This window comes from Myotis nattereri (assembly GCF_964212035.1).
Source record: "Myotis nattereri genome assembly, chromosome: 11".
NCBI classification, from domain to species: Eukaryota; Metazoa; Chordata; class Mammalia; order Chiroptera; family Vespertilionidae; genus Myotis; species Myotis nattereri.
In genome coordinates this window covers 61,904,033-61,921,286 of record NC_138086.1, presented here as the reverse complement: position 1 = coordinate 61,921,286, position 17,254 = coordinate 61,904,033, and the positions used below count along the sequence as shown (strand labels likewise).

The 17,254-nt window shown below is 35.5% G+C and overlaps 1 protein-coding gene across 1 annotated transcript in view; it reads left to right on the top strand.

The window, feature by feature from the left end:
* Positions 1-17,254, top strand: part of SKAP2 (src kinase associated phosphoprotein 2) — a gene marked incomplete at its 5' end in the record, with an annotated part of 151,879 nt that overhangs the window by 10,245 nt on the left and 124,380 nt on the right. The window contains one exon of the mRNA XM_081102291.1: positions 7,821-7,928. Within this exon, the coding sequence (XP_080958417.1) occupies positions 7,821-7,928 (108 nt within the window). The remainder of the gene's footprint in view (positions 1-7,820; positions 7,929-17,254) is intronic.

Below are 17,254 nucleotides of genomic sequence, written 5' to 3'. Positions count from 1 at the left end.
ATTAAAAAGTATATCCAGAATCTACTCTGCACAAATCTGATGAAGAAATCCCTGTTAGTTCACATTCTTAGGTTTTATGTGTCTTGTGACAGAAATTGGTTAAGAAAGTCCTGTCTTTGCAGTTGTTCATAGAATAATTTGGTGAAACAGAGATGAGATACCAATCCAACACCATGTAACACTGCAGAGATGATTTCATAGTAGTGATCTGAGCAGGGGGCCTCAGGGCTGGGTAATTATAGATAATGTTTTAAGGATAATTGTTTTAAAAACAGGATCAATTTTTGTCAAGAACATAAGAAAATATTTTTCAAATGCTGGTTTTTATTATCCTTTTGATATGAATAAATGTATGCCATAGAAATTTTCAAAGAAGAATTTCATTTTTTGGTTTTTTTTTGGAAATATGTCAGAGTGCTGGTAACCTGATGGTCTTCCTTTAGATTTGAGAACCAGCTGCTTAGCCCACTAAAAACCAAGTCAGGAGAGGCGTAGGAAGTCCCTACTTTTTCACATCTTTAATTCAGTAAGGCCCATACTTGCATGATGCTAATTCATAGGTCATGACCTGAGTCCTGTGAACGCTGGTATGAGGGTCACAACATGAGGTCAGTTAACCTATGCAGAGCTAGGATCTGTGTTTGGGCGAAAACAGTATGACATCTTCTAACTGGGGTTAGCAGATACCACAGAGTAATTCATATCTCTGCCAACTGATAAGTGAGAGAGTAGTGACAGTTTCAGTAAACCAAGTACTTAGCCAGACAAGCCCAAAATCAAACAGTTAAAAGGAAACCACAGTACTTTTCACGTTAAATCATTAAGATTGTTGTGATTGGAGGAAATGAGATTTTTTTTCCATTTTAATTTTTTAACACTGTTAAAGAGAAGAGCAGGGACACTCCTCCTTCCCACAAATACCCACTTTTTGATAGTCTACAACAAACCCTAAACTATGGGTTTAATTAGGCTTCATTTTGCTTAGTCGAATGTAGAAATAATAACTTTATACATTGTAATTATGATAACTTTTATACAGTGTACTGATTATAGAGGAATATTAGATTTTGCCTTTTTAAAAGCACATTTTGTACTAGGGATTATTTGTCACTCTCTCATTGTGACTTACACATTAAGAAAATTTGAAGCTAAGAAAGCATGATAATATGAAATCATTGTCTGGTTGCTTATTATTCAGTAATAGGGTCGGAACTTTCCCTTCGGTATTCTGGTTTAGGACTTGTTCAGGTGTGTGGATATTAAAATTACATTACTGAGATACATTCTTTTTCTCTAAAGAGAATGGAAGTTTATATAGTTTTTGATAGGAACTGAAAAATGAGCCTAGACTAAGAGTTTAAATAACACAGAATTCAGAGATTCCCCATAATCATTTCCCTCTGAATAAGTCATTTGTAGTTCAATACTGCTGTACTGAGCTAACTAATCACCAGGAGTGCCTGTTCAGAAGTGAGCCTGTGGATAAAGTAGATGTACACCTTGGAGAAATATGAGAAGCTGAGCAATTCTGTGCCATCTCACCTCAAAGTACAGTCAGCTTTGTTCTAACAGGACCATTCCTGTAGTTCAGGGGTCCTCAAACTATGGCCCACGGGCCACATGCAAATACAAATATTGTATTTGTTCCCGTTTTGTCTTTTTACTTCAAAATAAGATATGTGCAGTGTGCATAGGAATTTGTTCATAGTTTTTTTTTAAACTATAGTCCGGCCCTCCAACAGTCTGAGGGACGGTAAACTGGCCCCCTTTTTAATAAGTTTGAGGACCCCTGCTGTAGTTTGTTAGGACGGTAAACTGAAGTACACATTTAATAGTTGCAAAGTAATTATTCACGATACTTTCTTAAATTAAATAGGGATATATTGATGATCAGATTCTACATTGAATTAATCCATGCACCCATGCATGTTTTCAAAGTGCTGCTTTTTCTTTTTTCTCTCACATATTCCCCTTGGGGTTTTGGATTGTCTTCATCCAAGGTGACCTGGGCAGATTCCTTTCAGCTGTTTTCCTGTTCTTTCTCTTTCCCTCTCTCTCTTCTCCCAGGTCAATATGGGGTCACAATGAAGTGAACAGGGGCTGTTTTCCTCCTGGTTACCTTTGGACTCCTGTTTGTTTCACATACTTCATTATTTTTTTCAAATGACAATTAATTACCATGTTAATATCATTATTGGGAAGAAAAAGGACCAGGTAGTGAGCTCTGAAGTGGAATGAATTAATCCAGGTTTATTCATTTCTATTAAGTGAGTTCTTAGTTTCTCCAAGGTACACAACGGTTTAATGCCCTTCCTGACTTCCCCTCCCACCTCCTCCTCCCTACACTGTAGATGCTACCCCCACCCCCATGGTGAGACAGAACAGTACAGAATTGACCGTTTGCAGTATTTCAGTTCTTAAAACCATTTGAATTGATACATTAAGCCACATAGATCTCAGAGTAAAATTTGTTTTTAATTCCAATTTTTTTGGATGAGAATAGTTTGTATTATAAGAAACTTGTCCATTAAGTTAAGTTTTTACTTGCTGTTTATATCCATTTCCATAGCAAGCTGTGGTCTTAACACTTCCCTTTTCATTTCTTTACTTTCTTAAGGTCCTCATTTTTATCTCTTCATATCCTGAAGTCTAGATTCTCCCTTGAGGAGGTCTGACAAATTGTGACTTGAGAATAAATGATCAGTTGGTTTTCTAAATTCCTTAATTTTGCTTGTAAATGAGAAAGATTTGAATCTAAGCAACGAGGACCCATCTTGCTTAGTCTAGTCCCTGTTACTCACTTGAAATATTGCCTCTTCTACCTAGAATAGAGTTCCTTCTTGTGTCCTTCAAATATTGTACATTACAGATTTATGGGCTAACTCTGGTTTCCTATTCTTAGTTGCCATATAGGCCAGTAGTATAAAGTATATCTGAATATACGCTTTATGTACTAGGAATATGTTCATTTTAGAATTATTTTAGACTAGAATTACTATTATTTTAGAATTTGTTCTGTGTCACATAACAAGGTCATAGGTCTCTTGAATGCAACTTGAAATAATTGAGTAAAGACTTTTATTGACTGAGTATAAAGTATAATTTTCTAATATATATTAGGTACATGATAAAAAAAAAAACACACTTTACTTATAGTTGTATCTTGCCCCTATGTTAGTCTTGTTCTACTCCCGTGATGACTTAGGTGTAATTATTTACTGTAGAGAATGATTAAGGTAATGTGAAGATACCTATGCATGACACATAGCAGGTGTTCAGTAAATATTATATTCTCAGATTCCACTTCATTCATCAAGAGGATTTAAGTAAATCTTGAATTATAATTCAGTTTTCAAATAGTTTTTGAGGAAATTATAAATTATTAAAAGAAGGGTGTGAATATTCACATGAGAAATACTTCAAGAGAAGATTTCTTATATTTGGAAGTTATTAGAGCTTTAGAAAACATGAATCTATTGTTTTCGGTTCCCTTAGCTAGTCTCCTTTCAAATATTTCCCTCTAATTAAAAAAATTAATTTTGTCCATTGATATTGTTAAATATGTATAGATTTACTTAGAAAGCAATTTTCATTGACCTCATTGGTATTAAGTTCATTAATGGACTAAACTGCTTTTTAAAATAGCAGGATTGGTAGGGAGGAAGGGAAATTAGTTTGTTCTGATGGGATCCTTAAGAACAGCAGAAAAGTCAGAAGTTTGGGTGACATTTCATTTCTTTTCTTTTCCCTTTCCTGACTTCTGTTGAAAGTTAGCTCCCCAGTGAAATCTGAGCAGATGACTAGCAGCCCTCCCCCATGCCTGCATCTCCAGCTCTGTGCAAAAATGTGTTAAGCATGTTTGAGGTTGGGGACCTGTAGTAGAAGTATATGGCAGAGACAGTGCTTGAGAAATGCTATTCTTATTCGAAAACTCTGCCTCACATTTGCACACTATAAATTAGCGCTCCTATGATAGAAGAGTCATGAAGAGAATCTTCTTATTTGTGGTGACCTAAATCTTTCCAAGATTTTAGAATTAAACTATAGATTCCCTTTAGAAATGACAAGTTAAATGTGTAGGTCTATTTAGGTGTATTTTATTACTTCTGAAATTAGTTTGGACAAATGAACTGAGTAGAGAATTAGAAATTAATTTGTTTTCACTCAGATAATTCTCCGCTGCCCCCACATTTATCTTTCATGCTTTGTAAGTTTTAGGTATATTATTTAGTTTAAGGTTTACCTGATTGTGTTTAAAATAAGACTGTATTTGACAAAATAAGCAGTACATTAGTTAAATCAACCTCAATGGTGGTAGAGATCATGACTGTTTAGTTACTACTGTTGTGCTTTATATCTAGGCATTTAGGGAAATGCTAATTGATGGTGAGCTGGATAAAACAGAAGGCATAATAATGATTTGAACACAACTATTATACATTTAAAATGTTTTTCTGAGAAATATATTGCTGTGGTATGATTAAGCCTTGGTTTTGCTGTGATATCTTAGTTGCCACTGAATATAAGAAGGGAAGTCTCGGATCATTGTTTTTTAGACTGTTAACTTTGTATCATTAATTAAACTTTTGAAAGTTGTGGGATAAATCAAATGCTTTTCTAGGGAAACAAGAAACAGTATTAATGAGCAACAACCCCATAATTATCCTTGTGAGTACATAACAGGGACACATTCATGTCTTTTCTTTGTGCAATAACTTTTACAAAGAAGTATTTTTAAACTGATCATTAATTTTATGACCACTAAAATGAGATGCAAAATTTATGCTGTTGTCACTGGCACAGGCTCAAGGCACCACTGACATTATGTGTGATTGTAATAGAATGGCTGCCAACTAATGATTCTGTAGACATTTCATTTGAGGATGCTTTTCTTTTAGATGTCTGATTAGTCTGTAATGCTTTCAATTATGTCTGTAAATTGTATTGGATACGTTTACCTGATGCTCTTCGTTACTTTGGAGTTCAGTTTTCTATTACATAAACTCAAGTTGAACATTTTCCTTTGCAGGTATAGCTGCAAATACTCAGCCCATGGGGGGAAAAATACATTGCACTACTCAACAGCGACCCCTGTGTTCAGTTAAAGCCCCTTATAATGCAGCAGGTCTTTATTGGGTTGAAAAAATAATTAGGGAGGGGGAACAGGGGTACATCATCACTGGAACAACAGTAAAATGAAGAAGACCATATTGAAAAATGATGTGGCCTTTCAACTTAATGCAGGTGAAAAGGGAATAACCCTGTATAGATACCACAGAAATCCTTATTCTTTACTTTCTGAGCTACTTCAAGGAAAACTTAAAAGGCGGGGCGGGGGGTGGGGGGGCCGGACACGGACACCTGAGTCCAGTAACAACACTTAATTCACATTGTCTTAGATAAATATAAATATCACACTGATTAAAAAAAACATTTGAGATGAGCTGCAGAATGGGTAAGTTTAAGACAATTTCACACACACACACACATTAATATATATATATAATCCAAAATTGTTTTTTAATAAAACAAAAACCAAAGGCTTTTTAATAAAACAAAAAGCAAAGGTCTTTAATATGCCATTGACCAATTTTGTGTGGAATATTCATAACTCATATTAAGTATTATTGAATTTATAGCTTTAATAATCTTTATGTTGTGTGTGTGTGCATGTGTGTATGTATGTATACGTATGGACATACACAAAATATATAAGAGATTATTTAAGGATAAATTAATTCTGATTTTCTTTCTTTTAAATTGAATTTATTGGGATGATATTGGTTAATAAAATATATGGGTTTCACATATACAACTCTATAATTCATCATCTGTATATTGTATTGTGTGTTTACCACCCAACTCAAGTCTCCTTCCATCATCATTTAGCCCCACTTTATACTCTCCTACCTTCCCTCACCCCCCTGATTTTCAAAACTTTTTAAGTTTTATTTTTCAGCTTATTTCCACATAGAGATTAAAAGACTTAAGCCCAAGCATATGAATACTTCTCAGAATCCTTTCCATATAGTCATTGATTTCAGCGTTGTATTTTTATATTTGTAATAGTGTAATATGCTGAGTGCAAGCTCTGGTGATGTATTTGAAGTATCCTAACTTTTTTTTCACAGCAAGATTTATTTTATAGTTAATTATATGAAATATCCTTTGAAAATTCATCTTATAAAAAAATCTTAGGGTACTCTAGCATTAAGAGCAATGGAAAATTTTGTGATCTTTACTACCACATCTTCCATGAGCTGCCATTCCATGTTCACACATATTTTTACTAGCACTTTGCGAGGTTCTCTCTGACCTCATGTTTTAAATCAGAGCACTTTCTTTCCATGAGGGGAAATATTGTAAGGGATCACTAATGTTCTGAAAAAATACATTGAACATCTTGTAAGAAAGAGAAATTAAGATTTGAGGAATGAGTAGTATTTGGATGTGCTCCTGACAATTTTAACGGGGGAGGAAGCATCACCATGCCTGGTGCACCTCGTGGCGGAATCACTGAGGCCAATAAGTAGTCTTCTCTATATTCCGCTCTTATTGTCTTGATTGGAGATCCTGCCTTTTCTTTCAGGATCAGGATGACAGATGCTGGTGAAATATCAACATTATAAGGAAATAGAGATGAATATTGATTTTTTTAAGTTACTTGGATGGTTTTGTCTTGAAAGAGGCTATGTTCCGTACCAAAAACATGTTGACAAATAGAGTGCTACCTACCAAATGGACGTCAGAGGGTACAGAGGTCCTTTGGAGTGACTGGTAGCTTTAATCTGGATCTTTTCAGCAACCATGGTCTACAAGTAATTCTGTAGGTGTTCTAGGGTTCCATGCTTTTTGGCTAATCCCTAAGGTAGCTGGTTTTCTCTTAAGTTGTTAACAGAGAACTAGAATTGGTAACAGATAATTGGTATAGTATTAAGTATATATTTTTCTTAGTTGTTGAATATGGGTACAAAATGAGTGCTTATATATATAACTGGGCTAGCAAATATATGAAACCTTCTTTTGAAAAAATCTTTCTAATGAGTATGTGGGAAAAATCCAAACCACAAGATTTAATTGTGGGGATTAAATGGCTTCAAATTAGCCAATCAGCCAACCAGCAAACCAACCAACCTAGGGTTTGGAAATCATGTAGAAAACTGGCTAGAACGTTTTACAGTAGATAAAAAATAATTGCATTTTCAAGAGCAGGAATCCTGTATGGGGAAAGCTGCTTTAAAACACATATAACCCTTTTACGTTTAAACAAGGTTATTTACAAACCAGATACCTTCAATTTTCATTCAGTGATAGCTCACCATTTTAAATTTTACCGTAACGTTATCCTGTGATTTTTAATGAAAACAAAAATGTTCATATGGCTTTACATTATCAATTTTTCAAATATTGAGTAGGTAAATGGTAAGTTGAATAATTTCTGTGTGCTTTCTGTGTTTTGTTTTTGTCATCCTTGTTATCATTATTTTGGCTTCACCTGTTCGTTTATTTTGGATACACGCTCTGTTTTACCCTGCTTCTATTTTTTTATTCATCTTTGTAGAGACCATCATAATTTTAAAACTTGAATCCTTTTGTATCTGAAATAAACACTTGTATACCGACCTTCAGAAACTCTTAACTTTATCTAAATTACAGTGGATCTACATTAAAATAGGACCTGTTCTTACAGTTCAAAAGTTTTCTTTGTTTTTTTCTTTATGTCAGTGACTGAATTTAATAGGAAAACTTACCTCTTCTGACAAAGTGACATTTTTTAAGATGGCTAAATTATAAAAGGTTTTTCTCTGATTCTTTAACAGGTGATGCAGAAGATGGGGACGAATATGATGATCCTTTCTCTGGGGCTCCAGACACTATTTCATTAGCCTCAGAAAGATACGATAAAGATGATGAGGCTCCCTCTGATGGTATGTGATATTTTCCCATGGAATATACGTCTTGACACTAACACCAAATAATGCAACGTGTCCAGGTGGTGGTCTTGTCAGAAAGCAGATAAATGCACAGGCTTCAGTTAACTTATCTTTACCGGAACCTTTTAAGGAACAGAAGAGCTCTCTCTAGTGGTTTTCCTAAGTATGTGGTTCCTTCATTTCCTGGGAAATTTTCTTTACTGGAATCTTGAGAAGAGTGCTTGCATCATCATATGAATATTATTAGTAAGTTAGTTGGTTAATTTAATATTATAAGATTCTTGCTTAATTTTAGTATGCTGCTAATGGCTTGTTGTATTATTTATTTTATAAATAATGAAAAAGGTTTTTGATCTCTTTTCCCCCCTGAAAACTTCATACATAATTAGTTCATAAAATATTAAATTAATTATCCCTACATTGCCTTCTCACATTGAGACAGGTTTTCATCAAATGCTTCTTTTAGTACACATTTTCATTTTTCTGATTGTCACCTAAAACTGCCCCACACTATGCGGTAATATTATAGTGCTTTGTATTAATTGGATTAGCAATAAAATTGAGTGTTTATCTCTTGGTAATTTTTTAAAACTTGTCAAAGTTATGCAACTTGTTTTTCGTGTAGTGCGTGCTTTCTCTGTTATAGCCAGTTGAGTGCATCTGAAAGATCTCATCAGGGTGATATGTAGTTATAAATTAAGAATGTGTATCGATAAATTAGCCATGCATATTAATTTGTGGCACTCAAAGTTTCGCAGAGACATGGAAATGAGTAATGCCTTCTGCCACTATATGATGATCAAACTGTGCAGTTCCATCTCTAAATACAATTGCGGAATGAAAATATGCTTCCTGCAACAGAGCACTCCACATTTTATGGTATCCAGATTATTCCCTTTGGAAACATAAATTGCTTTTATGAGGTATAAAATTATGTCTATTGCAGAACAGGGATAAGTCAAGTACATGCATAAGTGATAAACATTCTAACCACTGATTCAGAACAACACAATCTTTTCTTTATATTCAGAACTTTGTACAATGTGCAGCAATAATAATCATATCCATTTGATGTTGAATTTTACATTTTGGTAAACATTTAATTTCTATTTTTAAAGGAAGGGATTTTTCTTCCCTTTTATTTTCTATCTGTCTTTTAAAAAGACGCTCCCTGCTCTTCGGTCACACTTGCTATCCGAAAGAGAGCATCACCCTTTCTAATCTGATCTTCAAAAGCATTTCTACTGCATAATGTTTTATAATTGATAAAATAATACTTTCAGGCAAAATTATGAATTATTATTTGAGTTGAACTATTTTCCAGGCACATTACAATGATTCGTTTTGCTCCTCTGTAAAATATTGATAGAAATGAGTATGTGATGTGTGTGTATGTATACATATATAGAAACAGGATATTTATACTCACGAGAATATATATAAGTATATATGTATATACATGTACATATGGAATATTCATAGAATATATACACTCAGGATTTCTCAAAACAGTATAAATATTTTGATGTACAAGGGGAACTTATATGCATTCTTAAAAATATTCTTAAAAACCTAAGAAATCCAGCAATTAAATATCTATGAGAGCCAGTGCTTTTGTTAGAAAAAGTGAATTATTATTAATTCCCTTATTATAGAGCATTTACATGATTATTGTTTTCTTTTTTATGAGTGGATAAGTTATTATGTTTATTTCATAACCAAATAAGCAGGAAATACATTAATAGCATAAAATTTATTGTTAAAAGGTTACTTTATCAATATTTAAATGTTATTTAATAACATTTATAACACTAAATTTCTTACTAAATATTGGTGCATTTTCATTATTGTTTATGTAAGCTATTCTTGAGCAGAAATAAAACTTAACTTTTAGTATTATTTATTTTTGGTATATAAATAATACCATTTTGATATTTTACATTTTTTTCTGAGATTAATATAAATTAATTTTAAAACTACCAATTGGACTTTTATTTCCATTCTAAAATATCTTCTAGTCATATCAGTTTTTCTCTCTGCAACTTAGATTTGTATGTGTTCTCTTTCCTTTGCTGAATAAATTTTCCTTCATTATGTGATCTCAGTCTAATGATATATTAATTATGAAAAGATAATGCATTTAACAATAAGTATAACTAAATTAGCACAGGTCACCAAAAGGCCTTTTGTCAAATCAGATTGTTGTTTTGTCCTTTTGACTTTTACCTTATGGTAGGCACTAACAAAATATCTGAACTCTGATGGATGATAAACTCTAAACATGATATGTATTTTTCATAATGCTAATGTAATTTTCAAGGCACCGAAAGGTCAAACCTGCACATCTCTGTGTGCATTCTAAGTCTGTCTTTTCCTTTAATATTTCTTTTTCTCTGTTTCTCTGGTTCAAAAGTTCACTCAGTTCCCAAATGGCTACCTAATTTTCCAGTTATTCCCTCAAGCCATATGTGTTTTGGTTTCTTTATGGTTTATTAGGTACTGTAGGAAAGTAGCATAAGTTATATCTTCTAATGAAATTCAAGCACACTTCAGTGATGCTTCGACTTGATTGCTGGTAGCAATTAAATCACAGCCAAGGAGGATAATGCATAATCTCACAAGGTCCAGACACCCTATAGAAATTGAAAGGGGATGAAAACAGAAAACAAAAACAAAGTCTCCCCACCCTGCCAGACATGTTGTTTCCAGCCTGCTTTTTTTTTTATTTTTATTGGCCAACTGCCTGATTGATAGCAAAATCATAACTTGCTGCATGCTAACAGGCAGAGTTCACTTGTAGGTTATTGTGAGCTGATAAAGGGTTAGATGGAGTTTTGATTTTCGCATTGGACCTTGGTACACCAGATTAATGGAATTTCAATGAGAGACTAGAGTAGCCACAGCTTTGTCAGAGAAACAGATGGAGATTCTATAGTCATGTCTACTCATTAATACTAGTTGCCTGAAAGGTGTGCTGCTTCTCTATACAAAAGAGTTGATATAATTGATTTTTGAGTGGTGCATTGAAAAAAGTACCTTATTGATGGCTAGAATCGTAACATAGATGGTGACAGATTTTTGTACAGCTACATGTAAGCTTAAAAAATATCGTATTTTGCAATTTTTTCTTCTCTCTCTTTGGACATGCTTTTTATTTAGATTTTTTTGAGAAAAAAAATGCATTTTAAAGACCAGTAGCAAAAAAATAAATGAGAAAATGACATGCTAAATTACCTTTTAAGAAAAAGAGTAAGAGTCTGTATTTTATTTATCAATGATGGCATAACTGCTGTTAGTTTCATTTTGATATGGTAATATTTATTTAAAAATCATACGAATTAGCAATGTCATTTTATTAGCTTTGTACTTTATTTGTTCTAGAAAATTTAAAACAAATCACAATGGGTTCTATACTATTATAGATCACTGTTAGAAGTTTTATGCTATTGTGTGTTTGGATATATTGAAGTGTTAATATAAATGGTACATATCAGTAATCGGATAAAAATTAAAGATATGAAACTTAAAACCTTATCCCTTAGTGTATACATGTTAGCATGTGAGTTTGGGCACTAAGGTGGTAGATGCAGGGTAACCATTAGGTGCTACATAATAACTTGGGCATCCATTTTTTCTATTCTGAAATTTTTTTCCCCATTCATTTTCATCATTTGTGAAAGAAAGCTTCTAACCACATAGCATTGTGGAAGGTCCCTGAGGTGAGGTGAACGGGCTTAGTGAGCTAGAAGACATATCTATCTGCTCTGCCCGTCTATGATGGGTTGAAGGACCCCAGTGGACATTTGTTACAAATCTGATTCTGTGCTAGACCATAATCACTTCGTGGATAAGAATCTGGAACCTCTAGGGTGTGAATACAGCAAGGCTAAAATGAAGCTAAAGAGATAAAACAGTTAATTATTTTAAAAAAATTTATTTGTATTGAATTTATTGGGGGTGATAAACAGTCATTTATTGCTCTGGTATCTTCCTAACTAAGAATTCCCAAGTAGTAACATAGGTTACTGGAAATTGTGTGCATTTCCAGGACATGGGTTTATATGAAAAAATATTGGTTTAGGAATGGAACTATTTTTTAAAGTTTGGAGTTTAAGAAAAAAAGTGTTTTGATCATAATTTATAAGAGTAAATAATGATTTTTTCCTTTGGGCATACTTTTCTTTAAGAAAACCCAGTGTATAGAAATTTTGATTTATAAAACATATAAATCACTTATTTCGAAGGAGTGCTTTAAAAAGAATTATCTCCAGGATGCCTATAAATAATGAACTCACTTAATGCCTCTAAAACAAATTTAGCTGTAAACCCATCCACACATAAATTTAATGTGTAAATTTTTGCACTTTATACATTAAGCTTTTGAGAAAGATTTTTTCCCCCATAAAATTAGGTGTAATACTAATCACTTCTTGTAAAAGCCAAACAATAGATATGCTTTACTTTTCTCTGGGTTCCAGCAGAATTTGAAACAATGTTTAAAACCAGGAAAAAAGGTTCTTTCAATAACTTATTATTTAGGGTGTCTTTCTACTATAGTATCATGTGGTTGTTGATAATTAAAATCATATATTTGTGTTTTATTCTGATAATTTAGATTAATTTGCAACTTGCACATATCTTTATGCATATGGCATATATTACTGTTGTACTTGTTTTTTAAAACATCTATTTTAGTTATTTCAATATACCAACTGCTAGCTTGTGTTATAGCAATATAAGAACAATGATTGCTTTAGCCCTTCTGTAATGTGTACAGCATAGCTTCAAATACTTTGGTAAAAGTGAGGGGTTATAGTTTGGGGAAATGATAAAAGTAGAAGACATGTTTTTAACAATCAAGATATATGTTGTGTGATTGGAGGTATAAAGTACACAGATGTGAAAAGTTTTTATGATACAAAGGTATATATGAATAAATAGAAACACATAACCATTGAGAATCATCTGTCTAAGTTTTATGCCATTGAATTGGAAAATATATCAGAATAAAGCAATGTATGCAAATAAGACTGTAACAAAGTAGGTTAGATAAAAAATGTTGCAAAGGTAATAAAACTCAACATTATGAAAAATAATGCATCTTTAATACAGTAAATTAGCAGTTATTTACATAGTACATGAAGAAGCGTGCAATATAGGGCAATGGGGAATTCAAAGATGAATACGACAAAGTTCTTATTTTCAAGAGACATGTAATCTAGATAGAAAGAGAAGACATGCACCTAAAATAAGACAATTAGCAATCTAAGTTCTAGTAGGGCAGACTCCAAAAACAGTAACTAGTATGTATTATAATATTTAATTGATTTGATCTATACCAAGGCAAATAATTGGTTTCATTCTTTCTTCCTTAATTTGTTGACCCAGTCAGTTGTATGTTATGGCATCATGTTGAATAAACCAAAGCATAAACTTTATGCTTCATTCTAAGAGGTTATGGAGTAAATTGTGGAGGAAGGAACTTTTATTTTCTAAATATATTTTTAATGATTCCAGAGAGAGGGAGCTGGAGAGATAGAAACATCAATGATGAGAAGGCTCCCTACGGGGGATCAAGCCTGCCACTGGGGCATATTCTTCGGCAGGAGTCGAACAGAGACCTCCTGGTTCATGGGTCAGTGCTCAATCACTGAGCCGCACAAGCTGGACCGGGAGGGATCTTTTATTTAATTGAGTTTTCCATGATTCCTGAGTTTTGCTGGAGAAAAAGTGGGAAAAGATGCAGGAAAAAAACAAACCCAAAACAAACATTTGGAGGGGAAGTCCAAAAACCAGATTTTCATAGTGATTGGCAATAATTTTGTTGTCAAGGCTGAGACACTTAACCTGTCTGGATTTTTATTTTGTGAAATGAAGAGTTTGGATCAGATGATTGCTTAGAAGTTCACTAGAACTCTAAATGCTTGTGACCACATTTCAGAATTAGTTCATTTAATGGTGGCACAGAGGTGATTTGTCTGGGAGAAGATAATAACCAGAAGTGAGGTTGAACAGGAAGGGGTAGAAGGGGTCTTAGAGGTAAGTGCGTGATGGGCAGTAGGCGCTGACTACCTAGTGAAATTAAAGAGTTGATCTTTGATTTCATAGTCATGAAAATATTCCTGAAGCAATATACTGATGTGATGAATGCAGATTTGAGGGAGGTTGTCCTGGTAGTTTAAACGTAGGATGAATCAAGGCAAAGAGACCATCTAGTGGAGGCAGCAAGCTAAGTGCTTTGCTGCATTATTTGTTTTTATTCTCGACAGTCTGTCTGTGAGGCAGTTATGATCACTATTTGACAATTAGGGAGTCTCAGGGAAGGAGAAGTTTAAATGATTTGTCCAAGGTCATGTACTAAGGGGCAGAACTGAAATTTTGTCTGACTCTGAGGATCACGCCCTGCTCTCAGAACCGTTCTGTGTTGCCCCTTCCCCAGCCAGGATACTGTTGCTTGTGGTTCAGGGGGTGTTGACGAGAGCCAGGGTTTAGAGTAGTGGACATTGCAGTGGACAGGAAGGGCTTTGCTTACCCCTTTCTACCCCACGTGTGTTGGCAGATCAACAGCATCAGTGTCGCCTGGGAGCCTGTTAGAAATGCTGAGTCTCTGTCCCCACCCAGGACCTACTGAATCTGAATTAGCATTTTAACAAGATCCCTGGGCACATAGTAAAGCACGAGAAGCTCTGTTCTAGAGGTATCTATCATTGGCCTCTGCGGCTGGAAAGAAGGTGAGCCAGACCATGCTGCTGCACTTGGGCTGCCTATGCAAATATGTGACCAGGCATGGCAATAGGCCGTGAAGTAGGTAAAGAATATCCTTCTATGTGTACACCCACCTTCACTTCCAGCGCTCTCCCGTGGTCCCTCAGCACCCTGACACTGGGACTTCCTTGGCGGCACAGGGTCTCTTCCAGAGACTGCTCTCTGTGGGTAGTTGCCCCATTTTTTAACCTGTTTTCAGAGCCTCTTCCCTCTCAAGTCGAACTCCGAGCCAAGGACATTGGAAAGGCTCTGGTAAATTATTCCTGAACCCAAGGGAGTTCAAGCCCCCCTCACAGATCTTTAGGTATCAGCACCAGGCCAGTGGTAAAATGATTTTGGCTTAGCAGAGCATCATATCTCATAAGATTTAGACACGTAACAGGCTTATCTTTCTCGCTGTGGATAAATATATATGGATTTGGCCTGCAGTCTTGGGAGAAATTGCAATGTGTAACTTCCTGTTTTCAGCGGTGTCTCCTCTTTGCGACCTCAATCCAATTTGACCAAAGTGCAAATTTAGAGCTTGAAAATTGAAAAGCAAAGGTTCTTTAAGATACTGGACGGACCCATTTGATTTTAGAGGAAGGGATGCTCGCCTGGCACAGGACCCTAAGGAGAGCTTCCTCCCCTGAGACAAACGCCGAAGAGGTGGCTGTGCTAGTGGTGGGATGGCCTCTTTAAGGGATTAAAACAATCTTTAATTAGTATTCACTGAGAAATAAGTCTGGCTCTTAGGCAGATTCTTGTAGAGTCAGATTGTTTTCTTTAATTGGTTCAAAACTACTCTGAGAGGGAGACATTTCCCCTACTTCGCTGTTGTGGAAACTGCTTCAGAAATGTTTCGTTGTCTTAACTAGGATATCCAACTCATAAGAAGCAGGCTTCAGCTCCTTTGGTCCTCTCTGCCATGCTACTGAAGCTCAGGCAGTCTCTCTTTCGAACTACAAGAGACATGCATGTGGTTAAAAAATTAAAAGAACATAAAGTTTTCAATAAACAGTAAAAGCCTCTTTTCCACCCCACCTCAACCCCTGGGTCTACTTCCCAGAGGCAGCCGCTTGTCACAATGTCTTCTTAGTTACCATAGTAACTAGAGCCACTTTACTTTTAGTTCTAGTTTGATGAACCTTGAATAGTATGTTGACTTCCTCTATGATGGATGGATGGTTCCTCATACCTCCTCTCCCACTTCTGCCTCCCAGTTTTTTGTTATTTTACTTTTAGTGTTTTTTTTTGTGTGTGTGTGTGTGTGTTTGCTTTGGGCTTAAATAATACGCTTCTTATTTTGTAATGTGCCAACCTCAGTGCCCATGGTTCTTTGTTATAAAATATGTGCAAATTTGTGCACCTTGCCATCCTTCCATCTCTCTTCCCTCTCCTCAATTCCTATTTCATCAAATTATGTTTTCATTGTTAAGGCCTATGATACTTATGTTTGGTTCTCTAAGTTGACTATGCTTTGTCTACAAGTTGAATTTTAAATGTTGACTTTTTTCATTCATGCTTATTGGTTTTCCTCAAATGTCTGAAGCACCTAGGCTATCATATCAATTAATGTTCGTGAATGAAGGACCCAGTTGGATAGTGTATGTAGGTAGCTTGTGTGGGGTTCCTTAATTTTGAATGTCTGTTATCTTGCACGGTTTTTCTTTGAATGGGAGGTCTGAGTGGGGGTTGTGAGAGAAGTGGGCAAGGCTTGCTTAGAGGCAGCCTGCCTTCAAGGCTGGAATCCCCACAACTGTCAAAATAAGTAGGATGTTTCTCAGGAGTTTCATTCCTAAATACAGGTTTTTAACCCCTTCGTCTTTTTGGGGGCTGGGTGGGGGCCGTCTGGAACTATCTGAAGCCCTGCTTAGCTTCTCACCCTGGGAGCCCTCCTCAGCGCGGCTAGTGCGCTTTAGGTAGAGGGGCGTTCGGGAGCCAGTCCGAGCACAGATGCCTTCACTGCCAGCTGCTCTGGCGCCGGACCCAGCTGTTCCAGCTGCTCTGATGGCAGTGCTTCCGTGAGCGCTCCTCCTCACGGTCCTGAGCTGCTGGCAGCGTTTCTGAGGCTTCGTTGGGAAACTAGCACGCACTCTGCTCGTGTCCTGGGCTTTGGTGTCCTCTGCTTTGTCTTTGTCACTCCAGCCTCACCTGCCATCCAGTTGCTAGGAATTACTCAAAGTTTTTGACCCATTGAAGGTACTCTTTTTTGATTACCAGTGTTACTAAGATTTTATTCTTTAAAAACCCAAAAATGTCAAGCGACTTTTAAGAAGAAAGGTTGGTACTCAGTCTATGTTTCTTTTTTGTTTTGTTTTCATTCTCACTCGAGGATATTTTCCCATTGATTTCTCGAGAGAGTGGAAGGGAGAGAGGGGTAAGCGCCCTTGACCGGGAATCAAACCCACGCCCCTTTGGTTCAAGGGGCTGATGCTCTAACTACTGAGCAATACTAGCTAGGGCTCTGTTCCTTTTTTAGTGACACCAAGGGAATGCTTTATCCTAAAGCATTTTCACAGCTATTTCACAACTCTTCCAATGATCTGTTGGAATCATCTTTGGGGAATAACTAT